This window comes from Gobio gobio, assembly GCF_949357685.1.
Source record: "Gobio gobio genome assembly, chromosome: 15".
In the NCBI taxonomy this organism is placed as follows: Eukaryota; Metazoa; Chordata; class Actinopteri; order Cypriniformes; family Gobionidae; genus Gobio; species Gobio gobio.
In genome coordinates this window covers 26,850,315-26,876,653 of record NC_137108.1, presented here as the reverse complement: position 1 = coordinate 26,876,653, position 26,339 = coordinate 26,850,315, and the positions used below count along the sequence as shown (strand labels likewise).

General features: G+C 37.0%; 2 protein-coding genes across 3 annotated transcripts in view; both read right to left on the bottom strand.

Moving 5' to 3' along the window:
* The window catches only part of slc50a1 (solute carrier family 50 member 1), a 214,583-nt gene that overhangs the window by 20,743 nt on the left and 167,501 nt on the right, over window positions 1-26,339 (bottom strand). The gene's annotated exons all lie outside the window — the stretch shown is intronic.
* Window positions 1,448-24,416, bottom strand: adar (adenosine deaminase RNA specific). Of its 2 annotated transcripts, none has more exons than XM_079837640.1 (15): window positions 24,285-24,416; window positions 18,302-20,450; window positions 17,811-18,009; window positions 17,425-17,573; window positions 13,366-13,501; window positions 13,016-13,254; window positions 12,719-12,872; window positions 9,235-9,406; window positions 9,054-9,147; window positions 8,320-8,439; window positions 8,094-8,224; window positions 4,459-4,641; window positions 3,740-3,852; window positions 3,527-3,654; window positions 1,448-3,391 (listed from the first exon to the last, which is right to left on the bottom strand). In XM_079837640.1, the coding sequence occupies exons 2-15, from the start codon at window positions 20,326-20,328 to the stop codon at window positions 3,040-3,042; spliced, it is 4,197 nt and encodes a 1,398-aa protein (XP_079693766.1). In that variant the 5' UTR covers window positions 20,329-20,450; window positions 24,285-24,416; the 3' UTR covers window positions 1,448-3,039. The 2 variants fall into 2 exon arrangements, with proteins under 2 accessions (XP_079693766.1, XP_079693767.1); XM_079837641.1 differs by lacking the exon at window positions 24,285-24,416 and adding an exon at window positions 22,291-22,605.

Below are 26,339 nucleotides of genomic sequence, written 5' to 3'. Positions count from 1 at the left end.
GTCGAAATATTCGCGCGTACCCGGAGTAGGCCTACATAATGACTTTTTCGTGGGGTCTCATTGTGCATGAACGCCTGATGTGGACGTGACAACTGTCAGTCTGCGTTTCCAACTCAGGTTAATAACGACTCCACATGCTTATTCAATAAAGTGTAAAATTATCAATAAAGTTCACAACTGCAGCTGGTGGTATTTTACTCATTATCCATCCTATAAGCATTAATGCTCTCAGACCGAATGCCAGTGAAATTAGTGAGGGGGAAATGAATAATTTCACACTAATGTTCTCTTTTAAGGCATTCTCAAAACTGTCGCCTGTGAACTACACGAAACAGGGAAAGGTCGCCATCCAGCGATAGTTTAAAAGGTACACGGCACGCTGTGACAACTTATAAGATATTTGAATTCCACTTTCAATGTAACATTTACGTTATATTTATGCTATAGCCTTGCAACATTACTGGCATACATTCAGGCAATAATCAGCTAATTAGGACACGTTTTTATTTTTATTTGCTTTTATTAATTTGATGGGCCAAAGAAGATGGTCACCTTTTAAAATGTTATTTCATACAATGCATTAATTACAAAATTTATTGAGTTAACAGATTAAATATGAGACGCTTAGTCAGGTGTCCACATCCATAGAGGCCTATAAGGAAAATAATAATAAACACACACACGTTATTTCTAATTAAATGTATACTAAAGGTGAATAAGATCTGAGGATACTCTGGCCAAGAGAAACCCATCATTCAAAGAAAATCAAGGATTTCTCTCACAAAGTAGTCTGAAACTGCGAGAACGGGAACAATTTTGTTTTCACTGCAATCGTGAGGTTAGGAATTTGATTTTTTTTTTTTTCACTCCAATAAAAGATCTTCTAATACAGTTTTGTCCTATCAATGTAACCATTTTTTTGTTTTCTAATACACATATATATATATATATATATATATATATATATATATATTTTAACAATACAGTTAAATATGCAATGAATGGTAGAGCAGTGAATTAATGTAAATTGATGTGATATACATATATAAACAAACTCCAATTACCATAAATTAGTTGTATAAAAATGCACATTCCCTACTCATTTCCAAAATTCTTAGATTCAGATTTTATTTCATAAAATATCTAATCTCTCTCTCACTGTCTGTGTGTATGTATTTATCCTGAAATATTAAATAATTATAATAAACAAATAATAAAATATATTCTGCTATCTGTCTATATTGTATTCCATACTGAAACATAATTAGGCATATTGGTTTTAACTTTTTTATCCTTGATTAGAAGAAAATGCAAGTAAATAGTGGCACTCTGAACTACATATCCTCTTCGACCTATCCTGGGAAAACGCATACCATCACAATTATAACCAGAGCGCGTTCAACATGTGCTATGAAATGCAAAAATCATAAGACATTAATAAGCAACTCATGGAAAGAAAATGCTCTTTTACTTTTTTAATAGAACAGAACTTATCTTAAAAGAATTTGGGAGTAGGCTTCAATGGTTTGATGACAAATGTTTGAGGCATACAGATTCACATTTGCTGGAAGGAAACAGAATGTTAGTATTGCTTTAGTTTTGAAGCAGTACATCAATTAACAGTGTCTGAACACATGAAACAAGCAATGCAGACTTGAGTTTACAATATAAAGGGCAAAATGATATTCTAAGAAATAGTTCAGATCCACAAAGGTACACACACAAATGTGCATATGATTGGTTTGTGCCATTCACCACCCGCTACAGCTTTCACCACTCAGAATGTAGACTGTTTGGCTGCATGCATTATCTACCACAAGCCTCCCCAATGTATAACAAACAATGCACATCAACAATAGTCAAAACAGAACATACACACCTCATATAAAATTACATCCTAAAAATGAAAGATAGAAAATAAATTGGATTTCAAAGATACGAATCATTACAAAATATATACATACAATATATACACATACATAAACACACACGCATATGTATAAACTCGTTCAACAGACCTTATATATACATCTGTGTGCATATGTATCTGTATGTACATTATGTATATATTTCAAGCGGTCTAGTCAAGTGTTGGTATGTGGAACTTCATAGTGCAAAAAAATTTGAATATAAGTAAATACAGAAGCAGTTTTTTTCCCCCCATGCAGATTTAGAGCAAACAGAATTTACATCAATAAAAAAGGTGGGTAAATGACAAAGTGGTACATATTGGTACACAAAGTAATGGTTCACCCAAAAATGAAAACTCTGTCATAATTTACCCTCAAGTCATTCCAAACCTATATCCATTTCTTTCTTTTGAAGAACACAAAAGATAATATTTTGTAGAATTTTGGTAACGAAATGTTTCTCAAAATATATTATTTGATGATATCTTTCACCGCGAATAAAAAAAGGTCATACAGGTTTGGAACAACACTGAGGGCAAGTAAATGAGAATTTTCATTTTTGCGTGAACTAACACTTTAAAACTCAAGTCACAAATGACCCTTTGCAACCCAACTCAGATAAAAGAGGTGAATGTCAGTAAATATATACCTGACTAGCAACAGCTATCATTAAAATTTCTTTATTGAATGAGAAATACCTAAATGTATCATTCGAATCGAAAAGACTACGAGAGAGACTGAAAAAACAGAATTATCCCTCAGCTATGTGGCCACGCAGTCACCTAACACAGTATTGTGATGGTCGCAAATGGGAAAAAAGAAAAAGGAAATCCCGCTAAAACAAATGCAACCCTGTAGTTATAGCTTTCTAAAAATAAAAAAAAGAATAAAAAAAAAGGCAAGATTCTACTTCATGTCTCATCAAGTCCAATTTGCCTTGAGTTTACGGCTCTGTTGCCATGGTAACATCCGTTACTGCTTTGTCATGATGGTTAAAGTTCAAATCCAAAGCCACAGGCTTACCCTGTTCCTCCCTCTCTATACCTCCTCAATTCTCTCTCTCTTGCTGCCAGCCACTCTTCCACTCCATCCATCCCTTAATTTGTTCTCTCTTCATCTCTCTCTATCCCTAAAAGCCCTGTGCTGCAGACTGTAAATTGTTGTTTGAGCTCAAGCAGCTATTGGGGTCAACTACGCAACCCGGAACCCACACGTCTCCGCCTCCTCCCCTTTGCTCAGAGCCTCTGGTTTCTCCCTCGAAACTTTTTTCTTCCAAGGGCTTCCCGATCCAGGCGCCATATCCATGTTGGTTCAGCGCCAGGAAGAACAGCCTTTTGGCATCCTGGAATGAAGTGGCAGCCATCTTAGCGTGGGCGTAGGACGGCAGTGCCAGTAGATCGGCTCGGCCTGCACGCTGGCACAAAGCTTGGAAGAGACGGAACAGATTGGACTTGGAAACCCGTGATACCTCCATCTTGGAACTGGCATGAAGAGAGAAAGATAGATCATGAACAAAAGCAGGTGTCTAGGTCTTGAGCCGCTTCGGATAAATATTCAATTAGCTAGAAAAGCTGGATTTCCTTTTTACAATGGTGACGGATGGGTCTGTCTCTCACCTGTCCACTTTGCCCTTGGTGCCATCCAGTATCTCAACGGTGACCTGGTCCGGGTGACTCCAGTTAACGCTGGACTCTTTGGTCTTACTTGTGTGGCGTGCCGAGTCATACACACTCACCCTGCCCACCTGCAGAGAGCAATACAGAAAACAATTATTAAAAACAAAAGTTTCATAGTACTAAATGCATTGCTTTGTTTGTGTGTGCGTGTACCTCAGGGTGGTTGAGAGTAAAGTTTGCTGGTAAACTCTTTTTGAACACATCACCGTCTCTAGCCAATCGGCAACATACAGCTCGAGTCAGGTGACCATGGCTGTAGAGATACCCTGAACAAAACACATTTAAAAAAAAATAGTCCATGAATGAAGCATAATAATAAAAATAATACTTTTAATATAACTTCATAAAGCATATTTTAATAATACAAAACTTTGAATTTTAATATAAAATACGAGTAATAATTTATCTAATTTGTTATTACTACTATTAATAATAAAATACATTATAATTATTTATAATACATTACATTATAAATACATTATAAATAATTTCATAAAACAGTATTTTTACATAATTGTATAATGAATTGTAAAATAATTGTAATAACTTATACAATTCAATTACTATTATTGTCTTCATAATTTTTAATTAGTTAAAATTGTATTTAAAAACAATTAGCTAATTTTACACATTTTTAATAATAATAATAATAATAATAATAATAATAATAATACATTTACAATTAATTCTAAATGGTCATTTAAATATAATGAACAAATACAATTTCACATAATTTATTATTATTATTATTATTATAGATTTTTCAATCAGTTTCAATTAAATACCTTTAGGACTTCCTGTGTAAAGCCTTTATTGTAAATAAAATTTAAATAAAACAAACACAGGCTTGAAAACATTGGATGTGTGTTTACCAAGAGTGACAGAGCGCAAATAAACGGGGTGGATGAAGTGGCTAAGGAGCGCCCCCTGTAGGCCGAGCACATTCCAGCGCAGGATCTTGTCGCTGCAGCTCATGGTCCTCAGGCGCTCACCATGCTGAATGCCATCCCAGGTGGGCACAATATCACTGGACTCCACTGGGATGGTGCCTTCACCTGAGAAAAGGTAAGGTTAATGAGAACAGAAAAAGGAAAAGGTGGAGAATCTAGGTTAATTCAATAATACTATAATAGATACAGAACAGAATAATAGAATGTACAGTAGAGGACCAAAGGAGAAGACTGCAACAATTTCTACGGTAGCTCTAGAAAACTAGCTAACTAGACAAATAGCATTAGCTGCAAGCATAATCTGGCTTATCATGAGGCTGTTTTTTGTTTTTTACTTCCTTGTCAGCAGTGTCAGGGTCGGCACAAGAGCTAACCAAACACAACTGCCAACATCATGTGCAGACTTGTCAAGTTGAATTCACACAAATACATCAGCTTACCTGCCAACCGCTTTTGCCACGTAATTGCTGTTCTCCTATCCCACTAGACAATGGCTGTTTTGCCTGGCAAAAGGCCACGTTCACGTGGCTATAGAGAACCTCTTTGGCAGGATAACCACAACCAGATGGCATGACAAACACTGCTGAGTGCGTCTTGTTTAATCCGACAGTTAGCGCACTAGAGTTGTGTACCTGAGGTCCTGGAATTACGTCACAGCATGTTCCTACTGTACAGTAGTTGGCCATTTAAAGCTTTTCTCTGAATATCATTATACATCTTAATTCATGATGTGCCCTTATAATCTGTTCTCCGATGACACGTTTAAGGCCCTGATATACTCGCTCACGTTCTTCGTTTAGGAATAAAGCTAATTTTGAAATACGTGACCAGCGATATACTGATAGCGAACATCCCATTTAGATCAATATGTCAATATGTGCTGCACGCTTTCCTCTTGATAACAAAATGAACAACAAAATTGAGAAAACAGCAAGCATTTTTTTATACAGCATAAGAGAGGCATCTGATCATAGCAACGTGTGTATATGTTTGCACGAGCTCTGCAATTCGGCACTCTAGTAGTCACCCCACGTTTATTTATATAGCACTTTATACAATAGATTGCTTGAAATCAAGCAGCTTTATCATATTAAAAATGAAAAACCGTGTCAGTTTCTCGTTTCATTAAAACTTCTGTTTTTCTATTATAAAGAAGCTCTCCAGTGTGTTCATGTTTTCACTCACGGACATCTGATCTCGACAGACTCAACACAGGAGAAATGAACCAGAAAACATTTCCACGTGAAAGAAGGCGGAGCATCTGCGCACACCTACCTATTAAGTAATCGGCAAGGACCAACGATAATGCGAAGGTGGCGTTTACCAGCCGGAGCAAACTTTTCCGGAATAGTGTGAGACGTCACACCAGTTCGTTCTTCGATTTCGCTTCAAGTATATTGGGGCCTTTACTAACGTGTGGTCAAGACAACTGATCACCCACGTGAGATCACAGAAGGGCTAGGTAAAAAAAAATAGATTTCTTGATTTTAATCAATTTATATTTTGAAGAACCGATAACAATTCATAAAGCCCAAGAATTGATCTTTCAGTCTATGCGTTTTTAGTTGATAAATGAACCAAACATTGTAGCACGCCTCCCATCCAAAAAATCTCAATAAGCTTTGTTACTTCTGATATGAAAATGTTTCAGCTTTATGTGAATTTTATTACAAAATTCAAATAATAAATACAGTTTTGGCGCTCTTTAATGTAGCGTGACAGATCATTGTTGCAAATGTGAACTGATCATCTCTTCTGCTTTATTACTAGTTACAGCTCAGAAACTGAAGCCTCCACGCCTCGATCGCACCCAGGTGGTTGGTCCCAGTAAAGGTTATAACCCCCACCGCTCTGTGTTTTCTAATGGACGTGAGACAAAATAAACAATCAAATAACATTCCAAAGTTGGTTTCTGTCATTGTAGGCATGCTATCATCGTGATTTAATTTCAAGTGTTTGTTTTTTAAATAAGCGTAGTTTTAGTTAGTCATTTCATGCTTTAAAAACAGGGGGTGTGACGTCATGATTGACAGCTTCTCTGAGTGAAGTTGTCACTGAGGTACTAATTGACTTTTTTTGGGAGGAGACTGGAGCTATAGCTTTAATTTCTACATTTCCATAACTGTTTATTTCACACCGACATAATGAATTGTTCTTTATCTGCAAGAGTGTGGGCGGGCTTTTGATATCACACCTCTACTGCGCAGATTCCAGTCCCGAGATCACTACTGCGCAGACTCTGTCCCAAATCTGCGCAAGATGTCAGCGCCTTCACTACATTGCAACTACCGGTACTTCAATATTTTATGCGTTTGAATAAATCCATCCGGCCCTATCATTCGCCAGGCGTGACGCAAGTGTTTTTTTGCTGGTTTCAGCCTGACACAGTTGTCATTTTCACGTCATTTGGTTAAATAGCAAATGAACTTGCGCCCATCTGTTCGCCCATGGGTGTGCTGGTTTGAAAACGAGGTGTGTTCAGGCACATTGTTAGCGCGTTGCCATTTTGAGGCAACTAAAATGCCTTTGCGCCATTGACCAACTGAAACCTGGTTGAGTCAATAGCACGTACACTCTGCTTATTACACACACAGGGACATGCAGCAGCACACAAACATGCCAAATACTAAAAAAAAAGATTTACAACGTAAAAGATTATTATTGTGCACAGAGATAAAAATGCCTACATGTCATAATGGATAGTAATTGCATGTATCAGAATTACCTATTTGCAATAATGACGAATTAAATTGGCTACTTATTTAACCAATCGTGGCAGTACACACGTTTTTAAACTGACAGGTTGAGGGTGTCTATATTTCCACCATGTAAATAGCGAATCCGACATAAGCCCAACTGGCTTTTAAAGGGAATGGGAGAGGAGACAATGATTGGTTTATTGCACGTTATGCCAAAACACAACCATTACTCATTAAGAGAATAGGGATAACCCTTTTAGACCATGCGCCTGGCGCGCTGACCATTTTTCCTGTCATTAAACTAGCAAAAGTGGCTAGCACTTAGATAATGTGCTTAGATAATTAAAATAGGGCCCATCGTGTTTCTATGGCAGCCACCATTTAAGTGTAGAAACATAATTAAAACTGTATTATAATGTTATTATAAAAACTTCCTTATGTGTAATTTAAATGGAAGTAGCCTATAAATCAGTTAATTTTAACATTTAATATTATAGTGATGTACCAACTGGGGTTCCTAATGGACAAAATCTATTCACACCCAGAATTTTTTCTTGTTCGAGAACCTCTTTCACTCAGATGCGTCACAATAGGGAAAAAACTAAAACAATAAAAATCCCAACTTCCGTTTCACGCAGATTTTTATATCAAGAATTTCTAACAGAAACTTTGTCAGCATGTGTAGTATAGAAATGGATCTTGGAGTTTCTGCATTAAGGCGCAGATTAAAAGCTTAATCTTTTAATTTTTAAGTACAGGTATCAAATCATTCAGAAGATCTTGATTAATCTGAAAATCTGTATTTGTTTTTTTTACCCCATTGATGCCGTTATTTACAGTTCTTTTTCAGTCGCTTACCGTTCTCCACCTTGGTTCTGAGCTTGCCCTGTTTTACGTTCTCGAAGAGAGGCATGTGTCCAGAGACATTTTCATCAGCAGCCTCGCTGCACGACTTATCGAACAGAGCGCCATCGCCACAAGGAGCAGTGCTTTGAAACAAAGAAAAAGGCACATGAAATCACCATGTTTTCAGATGAATCTCTGTTCTAAAACTAGCTGAGATAAGAGGAAGCGTATGTCTCACCTAATATAGAGATGAAAGGTGATGTCAGATTTGATCTTCAGCTTACCATCGTCTGCCACCTCAAAAATACTCTCATCACCAGGGCTTTCCCAATGCTTCATCAGCTCACGGTACAAAAACCTGAGCCATACAGATTTTACAAATTGTTAATATATTGGTTTTTTTTACTAATAGGGCTGATCAAAATCAAATGTGCAATAGTTAAAACTTGGTGCTTTTTTGTGCAGGTCTCACTTTTTTTTAATTCTAGATTAAAGTTAACTGTAAAAAAAGTTACATGAATACATTTAAAAACAATAAAGACAATTAATAATGTATTTGAAATATAAAATCATGCATCACATATTGCCATATCAGAATTGATGCTATTAAAATATTAATATTTTAATATACATTTTCAAATGTTTTATATCCCAAATGTACCATAATCACTGAGAAGGAAAGAAAGAAAGAAAGAAGGAAAGAAAGAAGGAAAGAAGGAAAGAAAGAAAGAAAGAAAGAAAGAAAGAAAGAAAGAAAGAAAGAAAGAAAGAAAGAAAGGAGGCATATGAGCAGACACTCTGTCCGTCTCACAGTAACATCAGAACACTGAATATAAAGTCAATATATTTATGAGCTGCTGTGAAATAAGACTCCATCTTGAAGAATGAGAGGGAAAAGCTGTAGAACGAGAGGAAAAATGAATTATGGGATTGACAGCGAGGGAGAGAGAAAGTTCTGCTGCAAGCTGATACCGGATAAAGCCTCTCCTGGAGATGATTTCTGCGTGGCAGTCATTAACGGTGTCCCCTCGAAGACTAAGCTCCTCTCCCTTAACACAGCGGTTTCCTATAGGCGTAAAGACAACAATTACAGCACATCTCTAATTACAGTGCATACATCATGCCGGCTCTTTCTGTGTTTAAGTCTATGTACCTGTCCCAAGGCTGACAACTGTTCCAAGAGTATCTGATCCATTTCTCATAACGATGGTGGCAAGAATCTTCCTACCCAGAAGGCTGTGCTGGATGCGTGCTGTAAGTGCATTAAAGCGCTGATGGCTTAGCATGGCAATCTGATCATGCATCGTACTGCCAGATACCGGCAACTGGAACATACAAAAACAATTTTAGTAGTTCTTTTAGATTTTGATTGGTCAAGTGCAGCCTTCACCGGTCAAATGTTTCTGAATAATGAGCACTGTGCAGGGAAATAATGTACAACTGGTCTCTAATCTAGGAAATCGCTTTCCTATTAGGGCTGCACGATTAATCGAAATTGAACCGCAATCGCGATTTGGGGAATGTGCGATTATGAAAGCGCAAAGGCTGCGATTTTAATTAAATAAACAAACGGCCAGCGTGTCATTCTATGATCAGGAGTAAACGCTGCTCCGTCTGAAAGATTGCGAGTTTGAGTCGCTTATAACGTGCGTTTGAAAAAGCAACACGCGTCAAACATCTTCACAAACTAGTAATGTGAAGCGATCATAAACATGTTGTCCAACAAAATACGTTTATTAACATGTTTTAACTCACTTCATATAGTCAGTCGAGCTGATGTGGCTTCTTATCACAGAAAGTCAATCAGCACTGAATACTTTATTATTATGAAAATACCCGAGAAGGCTTGAAGAACTCAAATACACAATATCTTGTTGCTATAGTATTATCTTCATGTTTAATCAGTCAAAGCATTTCTATCTTCGTTTTATTCAGCCTACAGCGAGCTTCTCATTAGGGATTTCCCATAGGGATTTCCTGAAAACGATTACTTCACTGAGGCAAATGTGGAGATTCAGCTCGAGGGCGCCCTCTAGCCTCCAGTATGAATTAAACTTTTGGGTAGAAAATAAGAAAAATAATACTTGTAAATAAATTTATATGACAATACATACGTTTTTCTTCAATGTACAGGAGTTTTAATCCCAACAGTGGATGCATAAGAGGCTCATATTTCATATTAAAGACATAGACATCACAGATAAAAAGCACATTTGTATAATATATATTTCTTTATAATCCTTAGACCTTTCTAATGATTTTTAGTCATAGGCTGTCTGCATCCTAACAGACAACCCATACATTTTTTTTGTAAAATATATTTATATAATAATAATAATATGGTTATTTACGATTTATTCTTAAACGGATAGATAGATAGAGATTATATCTATATATCTATATATCTATATATCTATATATCTATATATCTATATCTATATATCTATATATCTATATATCTATATATCTATATATCTATATATCTATATATCTATATATCTATATATCTATATATCTATATCTATCTATATATATCTATATATATCTATATCTATATATATCTATATATATCTATATATATCTATATATATCTATCTATAATATATAATATATAATATATAATATATAATATATAATATATAATATATATATATATATATATATATATATATATATATAATGCATTTATTTGAAAGCAAAAACGGTAATATTGTGAAATATTTTTACAATTTAAAATATCTGATTTCTATTTGAAAATATTTTTAAAATGTAATTTATTTCTCTGATCAAAGCGGAATTCTCACATCAGCATTTTAGATTGCTTTCTGAAGGATCATTTGAGACACTGAAGACTTGAGTAATGATGCTGAAAATACAGCTGACATCACAGGAATAAATTGCATTTTAAAATATATTCCAAATGAAAACAGTTATTTTAAATTATAAAAATATTTCACAATATTACTGTTTTTGCTGTATTTTGGATCAAATAAATGCAGCCTTGGTGAGCAAAAGACTTATTTTTTATTTTACAGAATTGATCTAAAACTTTTGAACAGTAGTGTATGTATGTACGCATGTATGTGTATATAATATTTTATATTACCCAAATATATAAATAATTAATAATCCTATAATTATGTAAATAAATATAAATTCATACAATAAAAATGGAGTTATAAATATGAGTTATATGAATAGTTGTATATAAATCATATAAATATACAGGTAGACCTCCGTTCATCTTCGGAACAGAAATTAAGATATTTTAGTTGGTTACAGTGGTTCTAAAATAACTTTATGAATCGGCGACAATAGTTTTTGTGCGCAAAAAAACCCTAAATAACGACTTACATAGTGATGACGATTTCAAAACAAAGCATCATGAAGCTTCGAAGCGTTATGAATCACTGAGTCGATTCAGCAGTTTGAATCGCCACATTTCAGCAGTTTGGCGGTTTGACACGCGATCCGAATCATCATTCGGCTCAGTGATTCATAACGCTTCGAAGCTTCATGATGCTTTGTTTTGAAATCGTCATCACCATGCAAGACGTTATTTAAGGTTTTTTTGCGCACAAAAACTATTGTCGCCGATTCATAAAGTTATTTTAGAACCACTGTAGTGAGATGGACTTTGTAACGACGTCTTTAGTACCTTTTAAGGGTCTTGAGAGTGTAAAGTACCATTGTGCCAATGGAGGAGTTTCAGAGCAATCAGATTTCAACTAAAATATCTTAATTTCTGTTCCGAAGATGAACGGAGGTCTGACGGGTGTCGAACGACATGAGGGTAAGTAATTAATGACAGAATTTTCATTTTTGGGTGAACTAACCCTTTAACTGGTAGAAATTTGTCAACCAGTAGAGATTTTGAACTGGATCGTGGTTATGCTCAAGCGGTCACAAAAGCTTATCGTTTGCATGCATTTAGCATTGCGGCTTAAAAAACAGGTGATTTTAAACCGTTGAAGCGTAATTAGTGGCAAAAGACAACTCATTTAACTATATGCGCATGCTCTCTGAGAGACCGTCTCAGCGCTGCGAATGGTGATAAGAATTATGAAATTGTAATGGTATCAAATATTTTGATATCATAAAAACCTTATTTAAAAGCAAAAATAACTATTGTGATATATACCATTATCGTGAAATAAAATTACTCATATCATGATATAGGGATGGGTGATATGACCCAAATCTTGTGAGCTATATATGAATTTATGTTATTAGTACATGTAAAACCCTTTCAAGGAGGGTCCAAAAATAAGCCAATTATGAGTAAACCTTTGTTTTGGCAAGTAAACACGGCAGAATTACACAGAACTTTATTAAAAGTTCTCTCATTCAGAAAACGTATTGAAAACTGCAACATAAATTGTAGTAATTCTAATGAAATGTGGCGATGTGAATTATGCGCAAACAATTGTAACAATTTAGCATCAGAAGTTTACCTAGAACATTTTTCAAATGTAGGGTAACATTTGAAAACACCGAAAAGTGAATTTTGTACTTCTTTCAAATATTATGAGCCCTCAATATTTAATGGTACTTTGTTAATGAAAAGTTAATGCATAGTTAAAAAGTTACTACTAATTTTATTATACATTTTAGTAAAGTTTCTGCGCGTTTAATACCTCTGGCGTTAGCTCTCCAGTACGTGCTGCTTTCTCTGCTTCTCCAATGAGCACTCGAAGAGCAGCGTCTGCTGCCTCTTGCTTCCCCTGCTTCTTATTACTAGCACACACTGCAGGAAACCACCGTCCTCCCAATTTTGCCTGGTAAGTAAACCTGTAAAACAGGGAGGTAAATTTGTGATGTATAAAATTGTATGGCAGAGCAGCGGGGAGTCAGATACGGAGATGAGAATTCTGCTGCTTCTGAAATAAGGACAAAGATCTGAAAGAAATGTGAAAGTAAGAGTGCAAGCGTACTTGGGCTCGTGTGAGAGTCCGGACTGGCCCACCAGGCGGATTTCAGCAGCGAAGCCTCGAGCACGGGCGTACTCGAGGAGGCCGGACACTGCGTTGTTGTTCAGGTGGTTGATGAGGTCACCCACACCCGCTTCATGTGCCGCCTGGAGCTCAGATGCCGTGAGGGGGGGCAGCGAGGGGCACGCAGGAATCGCTGCCTGAGACTCATTGTCGCCCAGAGCAAAGAAATTAGCTGGAGGCTGGAAAAGAAAGATCGTGTTCAGTCTACAAGCATACGAACATTTATTTTTCTTTCCATCTTTCAAATAGTCCTCTTTTTCTTCTTGTGCCATCTCAGAATCGCTCTTCACCTTGTTAAGATGTAGTAGTCCATCTCCCATTAGCTCTTTCACGGCCTCCTCCGCTGCCAGCTGCCTCGCTGCTTTTTTACTGGGTGCTGAGGCTTCTTGGAAGAGACGTTCCCCAACCTTTACACGGAACATAAACCTGACACAGTAAAGTTTTCAAGTAAGAAAAAACAAGAAAGATGGTGGGAGAAAGGAGAGAAAATGACAAATCAGTCTCACTGTATTTTCAAATCTATTGAGGCAGTTCTATTCCATTGAGCTCTGAATCCTCCAATCAGCTTTTACAAATCGCACAGAACAGAATGGGTCATTAATAGGGGTGGGAATCCCTAGGCACCTTACGATTCGATTTGATTCAGATTCAGAGGGCTGCGATGCGATTGTAAAACTATTAACGATGCATCTTTTTTTCTATACAGATTTTCTTTTTTCTCACTTGGTACTTTTAAAGCAAAGTATTAGTAATGACCCATTATGAATTTACTTCCAATATCTTTTATTAATAAAACAAATTGAAATGAGTTTACAAGTCAACAGGAAGGTTACATTTGCCAGAATATGTCCCAACATTAAAAACTAACAGGAAAAGTGTCTGTAGCAGCATACAGACTTCAGCATATTCTGAATCACTAACATTTAAAGTAATAAACAATCACTAACATAAAGTAATAACTTCCTGTTATGTGCAATGAGCAATATAATCCTTCAGACAATAAAATAAACATTTTGCTGTACCAAAATCACAGCTTTTATACAAAAATATAGAATTCTGTACCAGCAGCTCTCATACAAAAGTAGTGCTTGTGGACTTCAGCATATTCTGAATAACTAGTGACATACAGCTGCTTGTACACAAATAAATAATTGAGTCTAAGACTTATGAATTAAAACTAAATCCGGAGCACCAACAATTATTTTGCTATATACCACAATCGAAAACAGCTTTTATGAAATGGACATCTGAACACCAAATTAACATCTGCAGAGAATATGGACGCAAATCCCTGACCATCAAATTTGCGATAGAGTTTATGGTCCTCTGGTTGGCAGCGACTACCGGTACATCCGAGCATTGGAAACGTGTAATATGGTTTCTCATGTTTGTCGTGTTTCGAAAATATTTAGTTTAGTTTGACACAACTTACATATAGTGTGGCTCTTGTCCAGGTCACTTTCCCCTTCAACTTCATAGAAGGGCTTTCATACGCTAGCTTTTAATGCAGAGGGTGCCGGTCGGATTTCTCGCTCAGCTATCATGCGTCTCTGTTATGTGCACGCCACAGATGGTCCGGGCACTGCACTTCCCGCGCTTCAGAGTTGCGCCTTTTGCATTCCGTCAACATTACGTTATCAACATTTAAAAAATAAATTTTTGACATTTGTGAATCAATTCAGAATCGTCCACGTCCGCATCGCGATGCATCTAAGAATCGAATACCCCCCCCCCCCCCCCACCCCTAGTCATTAAGTGTTTTTTTTTTTTTAAGAAATTTATATTTTTATTCAGCAAGGATGCATTAAATTGATCAACGAAAAAAAAATCTGATTCAAATAAATGCTTTTTCATCAAAAAACAAAAACCTAAAAAAAAAAAAAAGAAGTGTGGTTTCCACACAAAAAAACAACAACTCACAATTAGATAATTAGAAAATTCTAATTATCTAAATGTGAATTTCTCTTCTTTTTCTTTTTTTTGAGCACCAAATCAGAAGAATCATGTGACACTGAAGACTTGAGTAAAGGTTGCTGAAAATTCAGCTTTGCCATCACAAGAATAAATTACATTTTAAAACATTAAAATAGAAAGTTTTAAATTGAAATAATTTTGCAATATCTGTTTTTACTATTTTTGATCAAGTAAATGCAGTCTTGGTCAGCATGAGCAAAAGACTTCTTTCAAAAACATTAAAAATCTTACAACCCAACCACCTTCTACAGCCATTCAATGTACCGTTACACAGATAAAGCACACTGAAACTGAGAAACTGACAGAGAAACAAAAATATGCAATTATGCATATAAGCATGCTGTCAAATTCATGTTTTGCATACTAGAGCCAAATTGTCTAGTAAGGTTAGTTTGGCAGGCAGTTCTACATTTACATCAAGGCCAGTAATCAAAATCGCTCTTTTGCTAAAAGGACATTAATATCCACTGACACATGACAGAACTATAAATGTATGTTTGTGGAGGCTGTCCTGAACTAAACTAATACTAGGATTTGTCATTTAAGTTGTTAAACAATAAATAAGGAGAAACTAAAATCATCAACTGCATCAAGATATTATACTTGTATGATCTCTGCAATAATACAGCTATACCATCTAACCTACTGCTCCGTCCTAAAGTAAAATAAAGCTGTTTTAAGTTTCTCTGGTGTTTTGTGTTGTTAATTAGGGTTTTTCTTCCACACTTGTACACCTTCTAGTGATGCACTATTTGTTTTTTAATTCAAATTGTGATTTGAAATGTGATGTAACACACATTTAACATCTCATATTTTTGCTGCTTAGATACCAAGGGTAAAAATGGCAGTATAAAATCATACTGAAATTACACTGGGATTACATTGCAACAGAACTCTCATTTGAATAAACACCTCATTTCAAATGTGACTTAGACCAGTGCCAAAGATGGGGTTTGTGTGGAGCGCTCAGATCAATGAAAACACTTAAGCACACATGCAGACTATATATTAATTTCATACTAGGCCATATCACGATTGCAATATTCAGGGTTCTCACACCTCGGTTAACTTCAAATTCAAGGACCTTTTAAGGACTTTCCAGGTCCAATACCCTCAAATTCAAGGACATTTTAAGGACTTTCCAGGTCCAATATTCTCAAATTCAAGTACTTAATATGGGGACACATTTCAAGTGAGAGCAAGGTTACACTGTGTTACCTTGTAAGATACATTACAGTTTTCATGCGTCAAGCACAACTATGTAAAAAAGCTTTTTTTTGCATTTATTTTTGGTCATATGACAGACATCTGATATTCTATTTGTCCATTCTATTTAAAGAATATTTGGTACATCCTCTAAATATATTCTAATAGGGTCTGATATTAACTTTTGCATGGATTTTATTGAAAAGCGCTTAGGCTCATGTAACCAGAAGTTTTAAGATAAACTTAAAAGCATATTTGTGTTTCTTGCCTCATAGGTTTACATTATCTTAACAAGCAAAGCAATTCAACATTACATTAAACACAATATTTGGGCAACAGATAAAATCACAAATGTTTTATTTTTATTGAACACAATATACAGTCATTGACTGAACATATTTGGGTTCGGTGTAAGCACTGAAAACGTTGGAGGTACCATCGTAGTAGTTTAGTGTGCGCGTGAAAGTCATGGCAACGTACAACACAAAGTACCTCACGCGGGAAACACTTAACGTAACGCATAAATGCCTGTAACTAATGTAAATCAAGCAAACTAGTATGCATAAGCCACGAAATGTTGGCGAAATAACACATTAGCGGAGCGGAGGGAATAATATGGAATTTTTTCCAGAAAACTTCTTGCACAAAATAAATTAAAGCTCTTTCAAGGACCTGTATCTATGCATGTTTATTTTCAAAAACGTTTCAGATTCACAAACTTTCAAGAATTTCAAGGACCCGCAGTCTCTGTTAAATGGACAATAGCTTCTTACCACATCTAATACTTTTATAATTACTCAATTTGGGGGAACAGTGTAAAAACTGAAATAAAAAGTAAGATGAGCAAGAACCAGAAAAAAAAAAGATACAGATAAAAGAACATTTTGGCCCAGGGTCAGACAAAGCAGGCAGGAATTGTTTTACACCCAACAAAAAAAAGGGGCAACAAGGGGAAATTGGGAAAAGACGTAAAAAAGGAGAGTCAAGGACTTCAAGAAGAAGCGCAAGAATGAAAGGAGATAGTACAGAATGAAATGGAGATATGGAGAATTTGTGGGGGAAGGAAGAGCCTGGAAAATAGACACACATCAGGACAAAAAGCATGTGACTTTCTGTAGTATGATTAAAGGGATGTAACCTAAAGCCCTTTACGGTGAGATGCATTTTACCGTGGATCATGGGGGGGCCCTTCCTGTCCTGTCTTGATAAACTGGATGGCATTCCCACTGCGTTGACTGTGCTCCATCAGGACAGAAACGGGATTCTTTCCTCCAGGTAGAGACCGAGAAAGAGCCTGGGGCGGAGTTTCTGTACCACTCTTTAGAAATGATATGAAGCAAGAGAGAGAGATAAATAAACAAATAAATACATTTTATATTAAACTAAATCAATATTATATTTAAATAAATATATTCCATTTTATATACAACATAAATATACTGTATGTGCTTTTCTAAAATATATGTAAGTAAATAGGACCTCAAAGAGATAAGCTGTGGGAGATTAAATCTGTGGGAGATGCAACTTGGATACAGAAAAAAAAAAAAAAACATACTTGCATATCATCTGCCAGGTCAGTGGTTGACTCAGCTCCCTCAAAGCTCGGTTCTTCCTCATCCTCTTCACCTGCTCCCTTCATCTCCCGCCAAAGAATCTTTAGGGTTGTGGCTGCAGCATCTTTTTTGGCCACTTTTTTGTTCGAACCCTCAGCTGGTGGAAACCTGCGACCATCTAACATGACCTGCATCCGAAACCTGGAGACAAAAAAAACCCTCAAGCTATAAACTGTGTTTAAATGTAAACAGTTTGTTTCTACTAATTCTTAATCATGCAATTTCATTTCACCAAATAAGCCACTAACAAGAGAACATTACTTTTGTAACATCTCCAAAAATACATTGGCTGTTTAACAAATTCTTAAATTAAAATCACAGCTGTGTATCTAACGTCCAAACACATACACTTCCAAAAAAGCCAGAGGCAAAGACTGTCTTAACACAGACAAACAAATGCTGACATGCATACATAAACTTTTCATCTACTAACCGGGGGTCATGTGAGGGTCCAGACTGGTCCAGAAGTAGAAATTCACAAGTGTGTCCAAGATGCTGAGCAAACTCCATCAGCCCACTAACTGGGTTCTTGCCGCGGGCCTCCTTCAGTTTCTGGAATCTGCTTATCTCCAGACTTTGGCCTGGGGGAGGGGGAGCAGCCAATGAAACGGCAACCTCGGAGCGGATCGTGTTCAGGAATTCTGGAATATCATCAGAAGCCCACTGTGAACGTTCTCCTCCATTACTGGCCATATCCTGATAGTATGAGAACTGATGGGGAGGAGGTTGGTAGCGGAAGGTGGAGGAGGAAAGGTCACTGGTTTTGGGGGGCATTGGCTCCAAGCTAGGTATGTCAATCTCTGAGTTACCAAAAATATTGTTGTTGTCCAACATCTCCACCAATGGATTTTCACCCCCTTCCATCGGCACTGCTCCAATATCACCAGAAAAATCAAATGCATCATCTGCTTCCAACTTGACCGAAGCTACATTTGCAATCCCTTCAGCTGCCAAGTTCAACATCTCAGCACTGTTCTCATCCTGTTTTGCATTCGCAGCAACTTTTCGTTGGCGGTCCATCTTTTCCTGCCGGTGTGCACTAAGTGCCCATGTAGGTGGAGTAACTTCAGTGTTGCGCCTTACATCACCTTGTTTCTCCAGGGCATAGAGTGTGGGATTAACCTGCTTGGCACTGCGCAGGCCGAGGTTCTTGGCAATAACAAGCGCATTGCCCGTGCCCACTTCATAGAGGTACTGTAGGATCTTCTCTTTGCCATCTTTAGAATCGGCCATTGTTGACATGTTTACCAACTGCACTGCAGGTAAGAGAATCTGTTGATCCTGGACAGGAAACAATGTTTCACAGGTATTGTCACCTTCAGAGTCTTCCGACTGGTCACTGATATTGCCGTCAGCCTCAACGAAGATATGTGATGGAGAGGGAGCGCTGGTGCTGGTAAGGCGCTCTCTAGACTCTTGCTTTATGGATGAACTCTGACCTGGCTCTTTCACAGAATCCTTTGAAGACTGCGATTGGTCTCTCCCTTTGATAGGCTCACTGTCCTCTTCCTTGCAGAGTCTCCACAGAGGAGGGGTCTCACCTTGCTTCACTGCTTGGTTTGTCCTTAAGAGGGCATATAAAGCCTTATTAACAATCTTCTTGGGAAGGCCGAGCTTTTTGCCCAAGGCCCTTGCCTGAACGGTTTCGTCTGGCCCGAGTGACGTCAAAAAAGCAAAGACCTGTTGCTGGATCTCAGGGGTCAAATACAGAGACTCTCTGACCGAGCCTGGAGAAATGGAAACCTTGCTGGAAATGCTACTGCAGGACAAAGAGTCAGAGTTGTCTACCTTTGTTATCCGGTCACCTAAACTCAGACTATGAAGACCATAGGACACATCATCTGCCTGTGCATTCCAGTAATGCGTAGTCTGTTGATTCGGATAATACTGTCCCTTCTGGTGAGGGTGATTCCACCCTGACTTTTTCTTAGGTCCAAAGTTATACTCCCTTTGCCAGTTTCCTCGGCCTCTGGCGTAGCAGTCTCTTCTTCCAAAACTGTTACTGCTTGTTTTGAAGTCTTGATAGCCTGTCTGGTAATGGAAAGGCCCAGTTGAGACCTTTTCCCCTTGGCTGGAGATTTGGGACCCTCGCTGTTGGGGTACTTTGAACTGCGGAGCCTGTGCACTCTGCCCCCTGAGGAACTGCACCTGATTTTGTCGGAAGCTTACACCATTTGAGTCGGAAATCTGATTACTGCTGTGCTGGGGGGTAGCCCACAGGGGTGGATCAGAGGGACTAGGGGGAAAAGAACGACCACGTGAAGGCACGCCAGGAGCACCCGGGTAAGAGGAGTAAAGAGAAGAGGGCGGATAGCTGCCAGAAACAGAGCCGGGGCTTGGGACACAAGGGCCCCGTGGGTGACCAGTGGTCGAGTAGGAATGAAACTGAGGTTTTCCCTGTTGGGGAGAGAGGGAGGATCGCTGGCAATCTTTGTTAAACCCTCCTCTACCTCTGCTCATAGCGCAGGGGTCGGGGGCGAGGAGGGAGTAGCGTTGGGCTTGGTGGATGTGTTGGGATGAGACGCAGTTGTTGGATGTAATGTCACAACGACAGTAAAGGCTTAGTCTGTGCACTGCTGCTTCTGCAGAGAGACAGAACATCAGAAAAATCCATTAAAGAATGCAAAGTGAATGCTGCCTTTTTGATATTGCAGTGACACTGTACAGCAGAGGCGGACAGTAGTTAAGTATTTTTATCAGTGTTTTTCTTTTGAAAGCTTTTACTTCACTACATTCCAAAGCATAATGTCGTACTTTTTACTGCACTACATTTCATAAATTAGTTTGGGTTATTTTTTACCTTTAATACTTAATTACATTAAAATATTAAATGATATTCAATATGAAACGTAGTGCAGTAAAAATTACAATATTATGTTTTGGAATGTTGTAAAGTAAATGTTTTCCAAAGAAGAACACTGATAAAATACACATACTTGAAAAATAAAATTACTTGGAAAGTAAAAATACTTCACTACTGTACGCCTCTGCTGTACAGACACACAAATTATGTTGGCACATTTCTTGGCAACACAGCAGACTGTAATTTGAATACTTGGTAAAAGGCTCACAGATTAATTATTCATGCTTATTGTGACACAATCAATTTATCTCTGGCTTAGCGAGTAATTTGCGGATCCTTATGGTGAGGGAAAGTGGTCATGGGTATTGGAGGAAAGCATTTTCAAGGACATTCTCTCCAAATGTGAGCAACTATAGTAGCTAAAGCACAATGATGAGTAAAGCCGTTTCATAAGAGACTGGCAAAACATTGGAAGACAGAAAAAAGGTGAACCTAACACTAGATTACAAAATGCAGTTTTCCCTACTGCATAGTGTAGGTCTGGTGTGAATTGCTGTGCAAGTTTTTAAAAAAGTTGCTTATTAAGATTCTACAGCCCTCACAATACAGCAACTAAGCCAGTAAATTAATTATTTTTAATAGATTCAGGCAACAATAGCTCTGAAAAATAGCACGGTTATCACAAATTACATAAGACACAAAGCAAAAAACTGAATGTGAGGGCTAGATTTATAAGCACATACTTTTTGCATGTTACCCTGTCACATTACAGTGTACAAACCCTCCTATCAAACCCTAGTGTGGACAAAAGAATCCAGTACCTTAGTGCAGCTTCACATTTAACTTCAGACATAATTAATAGCTCACTCTCTAAATAAACGTGAGGGTAAGCGAGAAGGAAAGTGATTCTCCTCAATCACTTTCCATGTGCTCCTCCATGTGCATGAATGGTCCTAACATGGCATTTCAAGGCATTTTAAAGAATACTATGATGTTACCACTTTTTCAAGCTTAAAAAAAGTACAGTACCAAATTAATGGTTTAGATTGGAAAATGCATTTTGTAAGAGCAGAAATTAAAGCCAATTAAATAAATGAATGTCTTCAAAACTGAGAGCTTAAGTAGATAGGTTATTAATAATTTATTTAAATATTAGAAAATGACTATGATAAAAAAAGAAACATAATAAGGAGTAAAAAAAAAAAAAGAAGAAGACTGCATTCACAAAAAGCTATTTCTAAACAACACAATATTTCTAAGAAAGCAACTGCATATGCTCAACACAAATAAATGATCCAGGACATTCCCATGACTTTGAAAAGTGGTCTGGAGTCTGTAACTCACAATTTGAAAACTGCCTGATATTTCTAGGTGTCCCGTGACCGTGGAAAGATGGGAACCCTGTATAGAATAAATTTAGTAGCTATATCACTCAAAAGCAGAAGTGGGGCCCTCAAAGGATGGAAATAATAGCATTTACAACAACACTATGTAAAAAGCCTTCTTTAAAATGAATCACTGACTCCTAGTTCTAGCACATATTCTACAGTAATTGTTCAGTCACTCTGACAACAAGAAAAAAAAAAAACATTCCGACGAGCAGAGAAAGTTATACATACCACAAAATCAATTGAAAAACAGATGAACTTAACAGATGAACTAGATGAGGCCTAGACGCGTGCACTGACTAAACAGTGTTCCGCCTGAAAAATGAAAATGAAATAGACGGATTACACTCCAGCAATACTCCAACGTTTTTCCCGGTGGCCTCAGCAAATGTTTTAGATCCACAAACTCCCCAATACGTGATGGCCCTGAGACTTAACTACACGTTTTTTTTTTTTAATAGTATGAGCAAATAAAACAACACACGCTTAAACGCAGAATGCAGCGAACTAGGCACAGATCACTTCAGGTTTCGTTTTCTATTCTTCTCCAAGCTCTCAAACTGTCTGCTAAATTCACTCATAACACGCATTTCGCCAAACTGACACCAGGGGGCGCCATTACTCAGAAGCGCTTGAAAGTTTCATCAAAAGGCCTATTTTTACAATTTCACAAACGGTAACTACACCATTTAGTCATAGCAACATCCCAATTGAGTTAACGTATCTGTAAACACATAACTACCAATAAATCATTCCTAGGTAAATAAACTGTGAAACAACTCGTGGGGGTCGACTGTATTCACATTACTGCATATCAGTTAACAGCGCGACATATTAATACTGCAGCGCACTACTCATTTTATCATAGCCGTTGAACTATTGGTTTCGTTTCAGATTTCACCAGCCAGCAGACGGAAAGCAAACCTCCACCTGCGACCCTCCCAGATGCATAATACATGAGGTAACAGTACTGTGACCGACATGAAACTGCAATGCAGTTTATAACCTCCTGTCGAAGCCTGAGGTGGCAAAACATCTTCAGAAGCTCGTGAGTGTAAAACGGATCCAAGGATGAGCGTGCTTCGACTTCTCTAAATGAAAAAGTCCGAAATAATACGGGTCATGTACGGACAACAGTTTATTCGGCTACTTGTTTGTTCTCAGCCTTGCTCCTCGTGTTTTTTGTTAATGTTCCTTCTCAAACTCAAATTCCGTATGTCCCAATGGAAGCGTCTTACATTGTTGATTGTTCCCTGCCTTGTAAAGTATATACTGCAATTACAAAAAATGATAAAAAACTAAAATAACATCCAATACACGAAGTCGGGCAAAGTTACAACTTAGTAGCTCAGGGCTAAAATATACAGAATGACAACAACTGCTTTCATCACCATATTCAAGAGTAGATATATATAGCCTAACAGTATCTTTAAAATTCATGCTAATCTATTATTAATAACACTGCCATCTTTATATATTTTATATTTTTAACGTCACTGCATTTATTGTGCGTTTTGATTAGATTTTTTTAGGCTGTACAACTAACGTATTTTATTCTTGAAAACGTCTTCATACAGGAGTATTGTAGTGGTAACAGTGTAAAGTGATTGTATTAATAATTACACGGTACTTTTTTGTTATTGTCTGGAATCTCTGTTAGAATTTGAATAGTTAGTTCGATTTTTAAAATTGTATTTAGTAATTAACCGCCAAGACATTAGATTAACTCACATACATACAAAGGATTCCATTTCAAGAGTTCCGCGATAATGCTATGGCTTGGCGTTATGGTAATATCATTGTATTATTTTTGTTCTTGCTTAAAAACACTTTCTTTCTTTTTTAAACTAACCCCAAAATAATCCTCTTGGTCCAGTTTCAACAAACCCTTTAAGTTATGAACACCGATAACTAGTCACAAGGACATCGGAGGTTGATCAGTTTAAAATAACAACGCTGCCTACGCAAGTAACGTTAATCAAATACAACCCGCTATAAAAAAAAATTGCTAATCTTTAATCCAACAGCAAGCATGCAACAGAATAAAATTAGAGGTAACTAGGGCGAAAAGACTCAATGGATATGGCAGTTAATGCGACAGCCACCGACGAACAGCGATCGAAGATGAAGCATCTCTCTCACTCCAGGACAATTCAGTTCCGGAAACGCGTTGATATAGCAAATAACATAAAGCTATGGAAGTTACAAGGAGTAAATATACTTACATGCGCAGACGACGTAAACAATCCTGCAACGTCCCTGCAAGAGGCCACATGCAGATTGAAAACACAGCGCTGGTGAATGACAATGAAATGTGGCGCGGAGCTGCGACGGTGTTTTTGACGCTCTCTGATGACGTAGGATTTCGCAAGACACCGCAATATGATCCTGAAAACACGATCGGTTATTAATGAAACGAAATTGCTATTTGTGTATTGCATGACTTGAAATTGTTATTGTTTAGTAAATAACGGTCGTTATGGTTTATACCTTGTAATATTCCTATTGCCGAAGAGTATGAAATAATATGCAATATTATTATAATATATTTTATTTTCTTGCCCTTTCCTCACTCTGGAGCTTGAGTTTTCTTAACTTGGGGCCGCAAGGGAGAGCTAGGGGCTCTGCGGACAAGTTTAGAGAAAAGAAGTGAAAAAGTACAAATAAACTACTACTACTACGATTACTACTACTAATAATAATTAAAATTGGATTAAACCAACCAATTAGCTAACTATAACTACATTTAAAATCTAAATTCATTAAAATACATTAATCAATTAGATTAAATAAATAAACAAAACGTTTGATTAAAATAAATAAAAAATAAATTTAGATTTAAATAAATACATTTTGGTTTAAATAATTTTTTTTTACCATAATAGAAACAAAATATTTCACAAATATTTCACACGTATTTAAAAAATAGGCCTATATTTTTCTACAGTATTAGGTCTTTTACATGAAAATATGTAGCTGCCTTTACAATTTTAGGATGAGGATCTCTATAGGGATTGCAGGAGGTCATATTTGGCAGTTCATGGCATCTAAAAGATTAAAAACCCCTGCCCAGACTGTTCACTGCAGGCTTGTTTTGTCTGATTTAACCAGACAGTTCTAAAGGTGTACATGACAGACTCGGTGACTACTTAATAGACCCATATCAGCAGCTTCAGTGGCAGGTTGAACTTCCTCAGCTGGCAAAGGCAGTAGAAACTTGTACCAGGACTGACGCTCATGCTGCTGCTGAAGTGACACAAACCGTCTTGTGTTTCAGGTCCCATTTGTTCTTTAATTGTTAAATGGCTGATAAAGTCACTGGGGTGAAGGTCAGTGACATGACCCACAGAGAGCAACACTACTGTTACTAATCCCATTCACAATTTATACAGCTGCTAAATTATTCCTGCGTTGGCACCTCGTGCCCACATCTTTTGATGTACTTGGATTATTACCCTGCCCCTCTGATATTGTCTGTCACTGGTTCAGAAAAGCCGCTTCTCACAGGCCACCAAAAGGTCATATAGAAACGGTGGGTCAATAAATCAATTTATTTAAAAGAATATGTTACATTTTATTATAATGCTATGACCAAACATTTTGCTTTTACATTAATTCATGTCAACTTGAGATTTCAATTTCAAAACCTCGTCCAGGTATACTGTTTGTTTTGATTTTTTGCAGTATGTGTCCTACATTGCTTATTTCGGTTTATAGCCTACTACAGTCACTTTGCAAATGTACTTTGTGCCTTATTTTTGAAAAGGTTACCCAAAAACTCACACCGCTGAAAATACTGTACACAGAGATATTTGTGTTTGAATTCCATATTCAAATAAATTAAAGTTTTAACCAATAGAGAAAAACCACCAGAGAATGAAAGAGTAAAGAATGAGAGAGGAGGAGAGACGAAGCTAAAAGTCTCATCTTAAAGTCTATGACAAGAAAGGAGAGATTTGATCCATATGCTTATGCAGAGGCTTTGCACGAATCTGTGAAATCCCATGATAACCAGCATAACTGTTATATAAGAGTCGTGGTAATCCAACACAATATAAATCCGTTGATGGTTCTGTTCAAAGTCGTTGCTCACACAGTTTGTCTATTAAAAGGAACACTCCTGGTTGAATACTAGCCAATTTATTTTGATTCACCTCTTTAGGAAAAAGAAAAAAACACCAACAACCTAAAATCAAGGTTATGGTGGAGCCAATATTTAGCTAAGCTAATAAAGCATTGTACTTCTGTATCATTTGAGGCTGTTTTCATAGCTACAAAAC